This window comes from Melopsittacus undulatus, chromosome 3 (genome assembly GCF_012275295.1).
Source record: "Melopsittacus undulatus isolate bMelUnd1 chromosome 3, bMelUnd1.mat.Z, whole genome shotgun sequence".
Classification (NCBI taxonomy): domain Eukaryota; kingdom Metazoa; phylum Chordata; class Aves; order Psittaciformes; family Psittaculidae; genus Melopsittacus; species Melopsittacus undulatus.
Window position 1 is genome coordinate 82,885,580 of NC_047529.1, and position 15,862 is coordinate 82,901,441.

A 15,862-nucleotide genomic window follows, 5' to 3' on the forward strand; every position below is an offset into this window, starting at 1 on the left:
CTTTTGCAATTTATACTTTCTAAAACTGATTTCACTAAAGAAAAATACTTTATTTGAGCTTCTTTTGGGGAATATACTTGGTATCAAATCAAACTGTTTGGTATGCTGTTATTGATTGTTGAACTCTGAGTATGTTAGGTTGTTTTAAGTGTCTAGCTACTATTTAACTATAGCTAATTTAAACAAGAATACAATTCCTGTCTGTTGGAAACTTCCACCTAACCCAGTTCCAGTAAAAATGTAATTTATTTCTGTCACAACCAAGTATTAGCTCATTAAAATTTGATAATTGGGATCAAATACGGCTAATAATTGGCCTGGAGTTTTAACAGCTGGTACTGTGATAGGTTTCTAACTTAAGGTGAAACAGTCCACTCTGGCTATGCATCTGTGCTTGCCGTGCACTGAAATCCTGCATGCTTCCATGAAAAGTCAGAACTGCTTTTGCATTGGCTGAAGGCTGCATGCTCATTTACAGTTACTGTGTGGTGCAGTGATATGTCTGTATTGAATTTGAGCTTTGTAGGGAGAAATGAGTCTAGTGCGTATTTCTTTTCCAGCATGGTACTCTGCTTAGAGTTATTTGTTTAAAAGGTATTGTAGTAACTTAAGAGTTGTAGCTTAATATTACTTGATTTCTTTTTAGATGTCTCTTAATTTGAATCCTTTGTCTTTCTTACAGGGATGATGAAGGAAACTTCTATGACTTTTCATCTCTGACACGGCATAGAGAGAATTGGGAGGCAAATGCTCTATCTGCTACTGTACAGAAGTACTATATTAATGTCTGCAAGCCCTTAGTACCATATGGTGCTGCACGTAAGAGCAAAACAAAAACGTGTTCTTGCTGTAGATAGGGGAGGAAATAGTAGGACAGTACTGTTGTGAAGAGTGAAAAATTCAGAGGGGATTATGTGGTGTAATTTCAGCTCCAGAGGGAAGGGTACACTATGGGCCTGATTTCCATCTCTTTGGCAGATGAGATTCACTATCAGATCTTACCTTCTCTCGATAACATCAGCACTTTAGCTCTTCCATTCTTATGCAAAGTCTGCTATAGCTTTTAAAGATTAAAATAATCTTTTGATGCAAGATGTTAACTTCAGCATTTTCTCTGTAGCATCGTCTCACTGACTCTGCATTTTGTGCAGTGGAGAACCAGATAATAGGCTGCAGCCTTTACTATGTGTAGTAGTCAGCTTCTCCAGTAGTAGCTGCCACTACTTTCTGCATGACCTTGAGTGAAGTGAAGCGCTTGCTGCTACTTGTGATTTTTGGGGAAGAATGCTTTGGACAGTGGCATGGAGAGCTGTCAGCCCACAACATACTCTGAGAGTAGAGAGTGGAGTTTTGTTCCAGGCATGTAAGCCTTAATAACATTTGGAGTAATAAACAAAACCTGTATTATCTGTTATAGGTTCCTGTCCTTCTGACGCTGCTGCCTCCCTCATGGAGGGTGCAAAATGTACAAGTCTTGGGGAAGTGGCTGATGGTCCCCGGTGGGAAAACGGCATTTCTATTCTGAAATATATTAATGGGGAACAGTGTCCAGATAAAATTCGCAGGAAAACAACAATATTACGCCTCAAGTGCGATGAAAGCAAAATTGTAAGTGGGCTGCCTCTGGGAGGGTTTTATGTTTTCATGAATTTCTCATGCCACTGTATGTGTATGGAGAATGGTGTGCAGTTCTTATCCATTCCGTAATAGTCTGTAGGTGATGAGAGCCAGTCTTGTAAGCAGACTGGCGTGTAAGTACTTTAGATGCTAAGCAGTTTTTAAGAGATCTTTTGTACTATCTGCTAGCACAGATTCTATCATCTTCAATAGCTTCACAGTTTCTGGATCTTGAAGATGAATATATTGTAGGTTGTGAAGTGTTTCAAGTAGTAAATAATGCTACTGACTGTGTAGTTCTTAATTCTTGCACACCTGTATGCCTTGCTATTAAGTATCTTTTATTTGTGAATGTCTTACCATCACCTTTTAGGTTTTCTGTTGCCCAGCTAGATTGCTTTTATTCATCTCACCAATTTTATTGTTCCTCATAATGATTCTGTACTGTTGTGTCTTTGGAATAGTCATAGTTAAACACTCTGTCCTTGCATTAATTCACTGGACCATGATGGTGTATTACGTCCTAAGACTGGCATTTGAATTGAGCTCACCTGCAGGCACTGGGGATTAACACTGTGCCATAAAATCTTACACTATCAATCTGTAGAGGTGTCACTTTCTCCACTGTTTCATGTTCAGGAGTCAAAGCCAGAACTTATAACAGCCATTGAAGATTGTGAATATACCTTCTTATGGTTCACTGCTGCTGCGTGTCCTCTTAAGAGCAATGTGCAAAATGACTGCAGGGTAACCAATCCTGCAACAGGTAAGGAGGAGGCTTTGGGATTTTGTATGTGGAAGACGGTGCTGGAGGCAGTGCTACTGTGCTTGTGTTCTTGAGGGACCTCATTATAAAAGGGCAGTGTGGCACATTCTCTGGATAGTGTCTAACAAGCCTATTAGTGGGTAGGAATCTTGTATAAGGTACTGCAGTGTTCCTTGGAACATAACTAAGCTATAGTTCTGAAACTAGTTTTACTTCTGTGAATATGAATTGGTAACTGTTTGCCTGTTTAAGCTAGCAGGCATATAGAGGCTGGTTGACCTTCCTACTAAATTAAGTTACTGAAAGCTTTTAATACAAAGAAATGTCTTTGTTTTATATCTGGAAAAATAAAAAGATTAAATTTATTCCCTCATCTACCTACAGGCCACCTCTTTGATTTGACATCACTAAAGCGAGAGTCTGGCTATACCATCATTGATACTCACAACAGAAAAATCGAGTTAAATGTTTGCGCTGCAGCTAAAACTTCATGTGCTAATGGAGCTGGTGAGCATCTAACTCCTCTAATGCTGTAGTTGCTAATTATAGGATACCCAAAGGAAATACGTATGCTCAAGTTTGCAGTAAAATGTGAGGAGCAGGTTTTACTTCACATGTGGAAGGAGTGAAGTGTGAAGCTGAATTGGCTAGGGAAAGATCCTAAAACTCTTTTAAGAAATTATGTATTCCTGTCAAATTCCTAAACTCATGTGGGCTCACTTCCAGTCCAGTCCCTTCAGGTCTGCATGGGTGGGTATTTTTCTGGACATGAGTGCAGGAGTGTAGATGCTTCTACTACGCCTCTTGACTGTTGTGAAAAGGAAAAAGTTACAAGCTTCCAGCTAGAGTAAGCTGAACACAAAAATTACTCTATGGTGATTATATCGTTGTTATGTGTCTGCCCTTCAAACCCTTGCTAAGCCTTTTTCTAGCATTCTGTTCTGCTTTGGATGCTTCTAAAATATCAGAAGTTAACTTGTATTTTAAACTGCTTACTAGCAGGCTGAATTGTTAGCTCCTCTGTCAAACTGATGAAATAATATTTAAGCATCTTAAATGCTAAAATAGTGGTATTGCTTGTGAATCAAAAATAGTTTTGTGTAGTTAAAAGGAAATACTAGATTGATTTGGTTTTTAAGTGGCATCTTAATAAAATGAGATATATAATCTGGCTGACATTTTGTGTTAATCTTTGTTTTCTGAAAAGTGGTAACCAAACATTCTGCTCTGTGGTTACTTAAATGTGTATAGATGCAGTACATTCTGCTGCTTAATGAAGCATTAAAGGCAATATTTGGTCTTTGTTTTAGTGCAGTTCAGCTCAGTTTAATTGCAACTCCAGATGGTTTGAAAACATTTCTCATACGAAATTAAAGTGAAGCTAAAATGCTGAGTTTCCTGCTATTCATGTTGTAAGGTGCATTTTTGAAAGGCAGTTACATCAAACTTGATTTGTTTGTTCATTTTTCTTTTATATTCTTTAGCTGTCTGTATTACTGGTGGAAAAAAACCAATTAATGCTGGAAAACTAAATAAAACTTTAACTTATGAAGATCAAGTGGTAAAGCTTGTGTATGAAAATGGAGATCCTTGCCCTGCAGACCCTGAACTGAAGCATAAAAGCTACTTAAGCTTTGTATGCAAGTCTGATGCTGGAGATGACAGCCGGCCTGTTTTTCTGTCTTTTGATGAGCAGACATGCACTAGTTACTTCTCTTGGCATACGTCCTTGGCTTGTGAGGAAGAGGTAAAAATTACTTCTATGGAAAGCACCTGTGGGACTAATAGCAGTATGTCTTTTAAATTCCTTAAGGCACAGATCTCTTCCTGTAGTACAGAACTTGAGTTCATGTAGAATTTCTCAAATACTTTTCTTACTGTCTTGTTCACCAGGGATGAATAATACTTGGAAAATTCTGGTCCACAGGGTGAGGCAAGTTAAAACTTCAACACTGCAGAATAACAACTCTGTGGAACCTACTCATCTGCTTTTCTGTACAGCTCAAATGGAAGCCATAGGGCATCTTCTTGGGAATCGATGGTTAAGATCCTCCTATACAACAAGCCAACAGAGTTTAAGTTGAGGATGGATAGCATCTCTCTGCATGGGGATGGGGTTGTTTTTCCTCCTCATTCCAGTCTCAATACTACCATAGCTCTTGCTTCCATTTAGGAAGAACATTTTCCATTTTATTTTCCCTAACAGGAGCTGTTCTGTGTCCCCTCGTTTGTATGTGTTCTGCTATACATATCTCTGGTTTCCTCTCAAGTAGTATGCACCATACTGCGATACAAATCAGTGCCTAAAAATATTGTGTTTTCTAGCCTATTAACTGTATTTGGTGATTACTTTTCATGGTGTGTCCACAGTGACTTTTGCTATTTCAGCGTGGTGGTAGCTAGGTACCAGTGATGATTGTCTTGAAATTAAACAGTAGTTTTGTCAGTTGCTTCTTACCTAATACCTGAACAAGAATAGACTTCCTGAATTCCAGATAGGCTCTCAATAAGCTAATGCATTTCAAGAATGCATGAAATGGGTTCTGAGGTAATGCAGTGCTCAAGCCATCTTGCAATACAACAACTTTACATTATTATAACCAAGCCTGTTTATTGGAGGTAGTCCAATAACATGTGGGAGATGGGGAGAGAAAGGGAGGAACTGAAGGATGTACTAGTCTTATGAGAATGTAGTGATTATGTATGCTGGGGTATGCATGCTAGAACTTTATGTCTTAATATTTTTCTGATATGGATTCAATCCTATAACAATGTTTGAGAATTTTCATATGCAACTTGTAGGTGCTTAGTATCTATAGACAAACAATTGTAACAAATGCTGCTTTACTTAAATCAAATTTGAAGCTTTTAAATGCAGCCAAACTTCTGGCTCTGTGAAACACAGGATGTTTGTCAATAAATCAAAGCAAATAATATAAGGGAAAAAAATATACTTCCTTGCAGGTGAAGTGCTCAGTATTGAATGGTAGTTCCATTATTGATCTGTCTCCTCTGATCCATCGCACTGGGTATTATGAGGCATTTGTGGATGAAGATGATACAACTGATGCTTCTCCAGACTTCTACATCAACATTTGTGAGCCTCTCAATCCTATCAAAAATGTCAATTGTCCACCTGGAGCAGCTGTTTGCATGGTTCCTGTTAATGAATCACCAATAGTAAGTATGATGTCTGGAATCACTGAAAGGTGCATTTTCCTGCTAGTTTAAAACAGTATCCTTTCCAACCCTAACTATTATACGATTCTGTGATCCTTGCCTGGAGACCTGATTTGAACCAGAAGCCTGACAACAGGTTAAAGAAATAGAATGCAAAATTAAAATCTATCCTGCAAAATTCCCTTTCATCACTTTTCCCTAGGAAGAAGTATTTTCCTGTCCTGAAAAGCAGTGATATTTTGCATGTCAGAAGATTCCATACAGTGACAAATATGAAAAATTACTAAAGATTTTTTAGTGCTGTGTGCCATATACAGAGACTGGGAAGCAGAGTGCATCTTAATCTGTTGGGTTTTGGCACAGAAATGGCATGCTTGATCCTCTAATAACCTGTTGCAACATGAAGCAGGATATGCCCTAGCATGCTTCAAAATGTGTTTAGTAATTACGTGTGAACACTTGATAGCTGAATGAGTAGCAAGCCTGTGACAGAATATTGGTTAACTTGCCTGTGTTATTACCTTGAGAGATGGAGGCTCTTAACTTTATAGATATTGTTTGTGAGCTGTAGAAGGTGCATATAAGAAGTTGGGATTGTTTTCCAGGAACTTCTGCATTGACCTAGGGACCTTAATCTGTTGTTAATACTATGCTATTTTTAAGCCATGTGGTGGTATTTTGACACAATGATTTAAAGAAGAATCTACCTTTAAGATGCAGAACCTCCTTGGCTTTTGTCAAGCTTAATCAAAGAGTATTTTGAGCTGCTCAACTTGTGTTTTATTAGGATTGAATTGTGACAACTGTTCTTTGAGTACAGAATGCAGTTTTCAAAAATTCAGTAGTTGTGCTTCCATGTAAAACAAACAGATGAATATGAACTGACCTGAATCTCTGAGCTGATCTGAAATCCATGCATGTCATATGTCTCTTAATCCATATTTTTGCTTGTGTAGGATATTGGTCGTGTTATTGAACCTCCCAAGTTAAACGAGGCAGTAAATGAAGTTTACATCACTTACAACAGCACTACTCCTTGTCAGATAAACAACAAATTGAACTATACTTCTCTTATTGTATTTCACTGCAGCCAAGGAACTAGTCTGGTAAGACATCTATTAAAATAATTTTGATACTGGAATGCAATGAGAATTGGATAGTAACCAGTGTTAACTTTGCTTAAATCAAGGATTTATTTCTAGCATGTAAGCATAGGCTTGTTTCAACAAGGAATATAGTTAGTATATGTATTCTTCATACAGTATTAGTCTTGTTAACCAGGCAAAATTTCACAGAGGGCATGAACTCTAGGCTTGACAGTAGCAAATTCTGATGGTTTGAAGGATCAGATTCCACTGAAGTAATGTAGCAATAACTTACTGCTGGCATTAAACTAATGCTGTGTTGCACCTTGTCTGGGTCCAAAAGCTTGTACTTATACTCCAAGCTAACACAAGACCCAGTGTAACTGTTTGTAAAGCTATTACTGTGAAATATTTTCATTGTGTCGTAACCCTTTACATAATCATATGCAGCTATAAAAATTTGCATTTAGATACTTTTTTTTTTGTGTTGACACTTGAATACTAAATTGAGGTTGAATGGTGGTGTGAATCTAACGCTTCTTGAATTTTCTGAATGCTGTAACAGACTGTAGAGAAGCAGTTACATGTGGTGATTGACAAACTAGAGCTTGTTGAAGGTAGTCAGTGGAGCCACTTTCCATCAACATGGGGCATGAGTTAAAACTGAAGGCAGCTCTGATTATTACACAGTCCATACTCATTTTTATTTAAAATGTGACAAAGGAAATAGCATTTCTTTCTAAACCTCAGCTCAGTGAACTTGCCTCGTGTTCTCTGCTATGGAGAAACAGTGCTCCTGCACTTTGTTGCTGCTTGCAACTAACTTGAACAATCAAATTCTTGATGTGAATTAATAAGCAAGCTTGTGTTACTGCTTTTTTTTCAGTTACTGCTTTGATTGTTTTCTGGAGGTAGGTAGAATCTACTTCACTTGCAGCTATTTTTGGTACAGATTGTAATACGAAGGCATGGTGTTTGTCCTACAGTCAGGAAAGTCTAGCCTTGGTAATAACTGAGGCCAAGTGTTGCAGGGCAAGGGGATGCAGAAAGAACAGCAAACTCTCCAAAATTCAAACCTAGTGTATCTTGCTGTGTTCTTTGGTAACAGGGCAAGCCAAAGATGATGCGGAAACTTGACTGCAGTTTTGTGTTTGAGTGGGAAACTCCAGTTGTGTGTCCTGATAAAGTGAAAACTCTAGGCTGCTCTGTGACTGATGAACAGCTACACTATACTTTTAACCTAACCAGCCTTTCTGGAAGCTCGTTTGAGGTAATCCCTTCTGGTGATGTAATTTCATTCACCCTTCTCTTCCCTCCTCCCATTCCCCCCCCTTAATTGATCATTGCTATCAACGTTTTAAATATGAGCAGTGTTTTTTTTTTTATTAAGCATACTGGAGAGCAAGAGGAGACTGAAGCATGTGCTACAGCTGTAGTTTGGCCTCTGACAGAGGGAATAATATTTGAGGAATAACATTAGGGTTTTAATGTTTTAGAGAGGGAAAATCATTATATACTTATGGAGAAAGGAAGGAGAAATCTTCACCTGTGGCAGAATTCTGAGTGTGAAAACAAGTCTGCTGAACAGACTATATTCTTGGTCTGAGGGTGCACTTTATCTGCAGTTTTGCTATACTAAGGAAGGCCAGATTTGCAAAATTAGCTGACATCTTTTTCTTCTGCATTATGCAAGTACTGCATGTGACTTGATTTATAAAGCATTTGGGTGTTTCTTTGTAAATATTGACTGCAGGCTCTAAGGCAGCCTTGTTTGTGATGCTTCTGGATGTCCACACAGGTATTTTCTGGATCCAGCAGTTACCATGTTGGTGTGTGCAGTAAGGCAGCAGACTTGCCCCAGGGAAAATGCAAAGATGGGGCAGTGTGTTTGATGTCTGAAAGTGGTACATCATCCTTTGGAAATGTGAAGGAAATGAAAATGGACTATAGTCACCAGGATGAAACAGTCATCTTGCGGTATACCGGGGGTGATCGGTGCCCTCCAGGTGAGATTGAAACAGGCCTGTTCTTTACATAAAAACTTTTTTTACCCTTAAAATATGACTGTTTGTTATGATAGGTGGGAATGCACATGGATTTTGAGTATGTTAATAGAAACATGTAGTTTTGTTATAACTTAGTGTCGTACACATGATTTAACATAACACGTCAACTAGAAGAGAGTGCAGCTTTTCTGTAAGGATTATCATAGTTTATTTTACATGATATTCTAATTTTCTAATTGGGTTTAGACTCAGTGTTTCAGTATTTCTTTTGTCTGTCTATGACTTTTCTTTAGAAGTACAGGCTTTGGATATAGTCCTGAATGTCAATATGTCTGCTATTCTATTGCATGTTAAGAGGATATATCTTTCTTCACAGTGACTGAGAAAGGAGAGCTTTGTGTGTTCCCCTTCAAGTACAAAGGGAAGACCTATGAGAAGTGTATTACAGAAGAAAAGATTAGGCCATGGTGTGCTACAACTGAAAACTACCAGAGAGATGGAAAGTGGGGTTTTTGTGGTAATGGTAAGAACTTCTTATACTTCATGTGCAAGGATCTGAGCTAACACAGGGGGTTAGCTGTTATCAGGGTGGACAAAAGACTTCTGCCTCAACACAGTGGAAGTAAAGGGATGGGAGTGGGCCAAACAAGGAATGTATGGGGTAAACCTGACTTTATTGAAGTCAGTGAGCAGAATACTTTTGAGAAGTTCATGCTTTTAGATAATGAGTGTTCAAATCATAAGTGATGACTCTCCTTTAACAGATCGGTCGTTTTGGAAGGAACACTACCTTCTAAAAAGCGTAAATGCTAACCTAGGGAATTAAATTGCTCGGCAAAGCACTTGTGCCTCTTCACTGTCTGAAACAATATCCGTTTAAAACTTTTGTTGATACTGTTAAATTGCTGCACTAAAATCAATTCATGCCTGAAAGTCTCATGCAAAACATTTGTTCATCTTTTTGTTCAACCCTTCCCCCTTTGCAGGAACTGCAAGAAGGGAATCTACTATTATCTTCACATGTGATGAAAATGCTGGTGTTGGGAGACCACGCATCCTGAGTGAGACACTTGGCTGTGCTGTCACGTTTGAATGGAGGACTCAGGCTGTTTGCCCTCCCAAGAAGATGGAATGCAAGTTTGTCCAAAAACATAGAACTTATGACTTGAGAATGCTCTCCTCCCTGACAGGATCATGGATCTTTTTCCACAATGGGAACTCGTGAGTAATGAGCAGCTTGCTAATCATTGCAGTTGAAATTGTATTGTGGCATAGTACTTCTGTTTGGTTCCTGTTCAGAGACTGTTTAAATTTGCTAACAGTATCTTAAAACTGTCAGTGCTTAACACTGAATGCAGACAAAAATAACACTGAATACAGACAAAACCTTATCAGGAGAGGTTGAATTATTACAGTCTTCATCCTCACCCATTCCCTCTATTGGTAACCATTTTCCAAGGATGCATAAATCTAAACTGTAAGTGTTTTAAAGGCTTTCTATTCAAACTGCTATCTTAACACAGTCATTTTGTAGTTTAGATGCAAATTTTTTTTTGATTCTTAATCAAGTTGAACAAAAACCTTTTGACTTAGTTGCTGTCTTTTGACTCAAATGTGTAATGTGTTGTAAACTTTTATATAAGGCTTCCCCCTCCCCAACCCCAATCCTGTAAGTATCAACTGAAAATATGGAATGACAGGAATTTATCAACCTCTCCAGTTTAGCCAATAGAAATAAACTGACAAGGTTAAGACCATCTGATTCTAAACATATGATAAACTGTGGAGTAACAAAACTGTTCCATTCATCACTTTGCTACTGGTTCCTCTTTTAATAAAACTTGACTGTTATAACTCTGAAGAAGTGCTGAATTTAGGGTAGTACTATAACCTTCATAACTGAAAAAAAATTTGGAGCATTTCTTGACTCAGTTCCGATTCCTAGTTTTGATGTAGGTCAAAATTAACTAATGAACTAATCTGGTAAATGATAATTTCTGTCTTCTTTATTGCACAGAGTCTCTTACTTGAAAATGATGGAAGTAGTCTTCTAAACCTTAGTACCTGCTTTATTCTGTCAGCTAATTTGAGTATTTGATTTCTTTTGCCTTAGCTAGCTTCCCGTGGGGATTCTAGAGTTTGCATCTCACTTTTCCAGTTTACCTTAAATTAATTTTAAAGAAGCCTTATCTACCATGCTCTCCATAGGTACTACGTGAACCTCTGTCAGAGGGTACATGAGGGACCCACAGGCTGCCCTGAAAGAGCCAGTATTTGCAGGAAAAGCAACAACGGAGATGTTCAAGTGCTTGGACTTGTTCATACACAGAAACTGGATGTGACAGGTAAAGTTAATTTTATTCCTGTAGAGAGCTAGTTAAATCTTACAACCTAACTATAGTGGTTCCTAATTATGGTGAAGCCTTTATTTTGAAACATCTTTACTGGAGAAACTTTTGCTTAAAAACAAACCAACCAACCAAAAAACCCCAAAACCAAACAAACCAGTAAATGCTACTGCTCAAACTTGAAAGTATTTAAGCCATGAACAAACATTGAAGTAAACAAACAGCATTGTCATTAAAGTTGTAATAAGTTAATCGTTATTCTGAACATCAGGACACCAGAACATCATTTTTCTCTTCCAGGTGATAAGGTGCATGTTAGTTATTCCAGTGGGCAGGAATGCAGGAAAAACAAGAAAGTAACAACAATTATAGAACTGAAGTGTGCAAAAACAGTTGGCATGCCCATGCTGCAGAGGTGAGTAACAACATACATCTGATCTTCATTGTTTATTCATTTGTACCTCTCTAGTAAACTGTCTCAGGACAGTGACTGTTCTGTTGGACAGTCCCTAAAATGATCCTCAGTCTGTACTTATAGAACATAAGTCTTCTGGAGTTTCTGCACCTGTTAACTTCCAATTGTATTCTGTATTTATATTAAAATTTCTTAATTTTTATTTTCTTAAAATGGGCAAAAATTTAAGCATTCTACTTCCCAATTACATCTGACAGTGGATGGGATGCTGTTGTTTTCGATGTCAGTTGTAGTACAACCGTTCTTAGCTTTGCTCAGAATCTGTTTAGTAGAGAATACTTACTGTAGATACATTATTAAGCTCATGAAATATAGCTTATTGTTGCCTCAATACATATTTAATTAGAAGCTATCTAAAGTGAGCTAAATATGCATGATCACAAATCCTAAGAAAGCTTAGTCCTGATTTGGTTAACTGCATTTTGTTTGTAGAATTGGGAAGCTAAGCAAAATGCTCTGTATCAGTAAATGAACTAGTTGCCAAAATCTGACTAGCTTGTGCTCCTTGTCCTAGTTAAATAATGTACAGCACATTAAACATGCCAAGAGCACTGTGATGTGTTTGTTGGCTAAAATATTTTGATAAAGCCTTCTGATATGCTCTTTGACTTCCGGAACTTTGAAGTAGGATATTCAGCTGCAGCGGGGTCTTTTAGGTCTCGGACTGCTGAAAAGTTCAGTGCAATTATTCGAGGAGGGGTTGTGAGTGCTACTTGACTATTCTAGTTTACTCTTGGCATGATACTTAGACAGGACATTCCCACACATAAGTTAGCAGCTGTATGTCTTCCCTTTCTCAAGATACTAAGCAGTTGTTAGTATTTCCTGGAATCATCAGTTGTGTCTGTTATTTGGTAGGATTGATGAAGAAAACTGTGCTTACTACATCACTTGGGACACACGTGCGGCTTGTGCTGTGAAGCAGCAGGAGGTGGAGGTGGTGAATGGAATAGTTGTTAATCCTGCAACTGGGAAAAACTTCTCTTTAGGGGATGTTTATGACAAGTAAGTAAAAAAACAAATTCCAAACAGCTCCTGTCCCCTCCCCACCCAGAAAAAGAAAACCAAACAAAAAAACCAACACAACAACCAAACCCCAAAACAACAAATCAAAACCCATAGCTGTACTGCAAGGAAATAACTTGGTGTGAATATTCTATGTTGCCTTAAGAGTACTTAACTGTCAAGTAGAAATAGCATTGAGTTCACCTTGTACCAATGATTGATTTAAAGGCCTAATAGTGCAGCTTGCAGCTAGGCTTATAGCTGTGAGCATGTCCAGGTGTATTCAAGATGAGTCTAAAGCCTGCACATACCCACCTTGGTGTTAGAGCTCTTTGTTGTGGGTAATTACTCTCTTCCATAGTGTGTAGACATTAGCTCAGTGCCAGAGAACTAGCGTTTTTTTGTTTTGGGTTTTTTTCCCCCCACCTAGAGTACTCCTTGGCTTTTTACAGATGACCATTTTTCCTGCTCACATGATCCATATGAAGTGGGAACCCATGATTGAAAAGCCTTAAAAGTGAGGAAGGACAGGTCTTGGAGGAGTGGTCAAGTGTGACAGAACTCAGAAGAGGCAGGAGAAGACCAGCAGCTACACTGATTGTACTACGCATTGCACATAATTTTGTTCTAGAGTCTGTTATAAAGTACCATATTTAATGTCATTGCTAGTGTTATGGAAGGAAATCTGCCCATACTGGTGTCATGGGAAGAATAAACTCTGCTTGCAGGGTGCAAACCATTAGTATGCAGGGTTTGAGTAACTGAGCAGAAGTGTTGCAAATAAACCTGCTGTGCAAATGAGAATATAGAAAAAATACAAAAATCAAACAGGCCTGGATGAAAGAGGAGAGGAAGTCAGGACAAAATTATAAATTTGATGTAATGTGACATTAAATGCAAGTCATATTTTGGTAAGCTCAGCATTTGAGCAGGTGCCTAAAACAAATAATTGGGAGTCTTGGAGCATTCTCACTTTGACCAGCAATGTGAAAGGATACATTTGTAAAGAGTACTTTGGTAATGCTTATGGTAGAACCATAAGTTACCCTGCTAGAGAAGACAGCGAAGCTATGCTATTTACCATAGCTATAGAGCACACAATATAGGCTTTATGGTCAGTAGGCTAGTTTGTGTATGAGCTGCTGTCCCTGTGTGCTGTATGTGCTTTTGTCTCTGGTTTATCTTAATTCTTTGGAGGTGTTTACATATTCATGTACTCAGTGAAGGCAGTATAACTAAAAACTTTGCCTTTTTTTTTCTTTATTAGATTATATTTATGCTAAATATAATTCTCATTTCTAACATTCAGGCAGGAAGCCTCAGTCCTGCATCTTTTCTCGTTGCTGAATCAGTCATTCCATCTTGCTCTGGAATCAACCAGTGTAGTAGCTACCACTGTTGCCAGTCTTTTGTCTTGAGAATAATCTAAATCTGAGTTTAGACTTAAGGGTAGACCTGCTTTCTTGTTTCCTCAGGTTGTATGTGGCTTCTGGTGATATTCGGACAAATGGTGATAAATATGTATATGAAATTCAACTTTCTGGTATAAGGAACTCAAGTATCCCAGAATGCTCTGGAGCAAATATCTGCCAGGTTAAAACTAATGAGCATCGCTTTCGGAGAATTGGTTCTACTACTAAAGCTAGATATTATGTTGACGGTAAGTATTTGCTTATTAACCAGAATTGCTTGATGCTCCATATGAATTGCTTCATCAGAAATGGTTCTTGTTGCATGAATGTCTGTGCTAATCCATTTCTGTAAAGGTATTCAGAGTCTGTCTGGCAGAATTTAAGTTGCTTTTTTTTCTTACAGTGTAAGCTTAGTTGCATCCATGGCCTTAATAGGTTTTGGGCTTGACATTTTAAAAAAACTTTGATAGAAACAGTGCAAGATAGGAAACTTGGTCTCCTGTTTTCCTCTGTGTTTGTGCTGCATAAGTAATGGTCTCCTTTGTTCAGATACCTTTTTCTTGTAAAGAGCTTAGTCTGCTGTTCCATAGCAACTGATAGGGTCAGCTATGTAGAAGTGTAGGCTCACCTGTAGGTACTGTGAAGTATAAGCTGTTACTGGAGAACAAATACATAACTTGCAAGATCTGGTTTTAATAAACTGTTCTCAAGGAAGCAGTAAACTATTAACATTTTCTTCTCATTGTAGATGATGATTTGGATGTCATATTTTCATCAGACTCCAGATGCGGTAAAGATGAATCAAAGTCTGTGTCTTCAACCATTTTCTTCCACTGCAGTTTACAAGTAAAGGAAGGCATCCCTGAATTTCTTCATGAGACAGCGGATTGCCAGTATTTATTTACCTGGTATACATCGGCTGTATGTCCGTTAATGTGAGTAGGGAACCATTTTCTGAAAGCAGTTCTGTTCTTGTCAGCACTTCTCAGCTAAAAGCTTTTTTGTACATGTTCATCACGTTGATTGTGGGGAAAAAAAAACAAAAGCTAAAGAAGTAGTAGATGTATGGACAAGTGGAATTGGTATTCACCTACATAAGGCGTGGCACATGATCACTAATTAGAAGCTTGCCAAGTTGATCTGGACCTAAGCTGCCCATTTGCACAGGAAACAGAGAGGCACAGTAGTTAATATTGTTTTCACTAAGTAAAACCTGCCATAGCTGACAGAACATGCTGTTTCACGGTGCTGAGAGGAGTAACCAGTTTTTGGGTGAGGGTTTTTTGTCCTCCTTGCCTTATTACTTGGAAAACTTAAAAGCTATCTGCCCACTTCTTTAGGCTGGAGTAAAAATCATTACAGGTCTTAGAGGAACAATGAGGTATTTCTGGAATTAATGATCAGCTTATTCCACAGTTCCAGAAAGGAGAAATGAGGTGACAGTATTAAAAGCAGAGTGACTGTACCTAGGAGTTTACCAGCTCTCTTGACCTGTAGGCAGCCTCAACGCGAAGAATGGTATGACTAGTTCTCCATAGGACTGTTCACTTCCTGACTACTGATTTGGAAGCACAGGGAAACTGTTTATTCTGATTTACCCAGGCAAATAGCTGTTGAGGGTGTTTGGTCTTGTGTAGTCAGCTGGAAGGTAAATAATTACTATAGCTTTTGCAGGTTGCTCAAGTGCAGGTTAGGTTCTGAAATAGCAGCTTTGTGTTGATACCTTTTTCTGTGTAAGCTCTGAAGTGCCTAATAGTGCACTTCAGTCTTGACTGTAATCAGTTTTTTACACTATTAGAAATAATACCAGGATGTAGACACAGTACATACATTTTATTTTTCAGTGATTTTAATTAAAATGAAATCCTCTAAATTAATATCTTTACAGCTGTTAGGTAGGACTGGCAGGATGGTGTGGCATATTCAATTTCTTTGAATTTGCTGTTTCTAATCCAGATAGATCTTGCT

General features: G+C 38.2%; 1 protein-coding gene across 1 annotated transcript in view; it reads left to right on the forward strand.

The window, feature by feature from the left end:
- The window catches only part of IGF2R (insulin like growth factor 2 receptor), a 59,336-nt gene that overhangs the window by 38,207 nt on the left and 5,267 nt on the right, over positions 1-15,862 (forward strand). The window contains exons 30-45 of the mRNA XM_005150167.3: positions 683-819; positions 1,418-1,608; positions 2,257-2,383; positions 2,768-2,890; positions 3,868-4,130; positions 5,348-5,563; positions 6,520-6,669; positions 7,757-7,918; positions 8,447-8,654; positions 9,031-9,177; positions 9,641-9,875; positions 10,863-10,999; positions 11,303-11,417; positions 12,336-12,482; positions 13,958-14,142; positions 14,643-14,829. Coding sequence (XP_005150224.2) covers positions 683-819; positions 1,418-1,608; positions 2,257-2,383; positions 2,768-2,890; positions 3,868-4,130; positions 5,348-5,563; positions 6,520-6,669; positions 7,757-7,918; positions 8,447-8,654; positions 9,031-9,177; positions 9,641-9,875; positions 10,863-10,999; positions 11,303-11,417; positions 12,336-12,482; positions 13,958-14,142; positions 14,643-14,829 — 2,730 coding nt within the window. The remainder of the gene's footprint in view (positions 1-682; positions 820-1,417; positions 1,609-2,256; positions 2,384-2,767; positions 2,891-3,867; positions 4,131-5,347; positions 5,564-6,519; positions 6,670-7,756; positions 7,919-8,446; positions 8,655-9,030; positions 9,178-9,640; positions 9,876-10,862; positions 11,000-11,302; positions 11,418-12,335; positions 12,483-13,957; positions 14,143-14,642; positions 14,830-15,862) is intronic.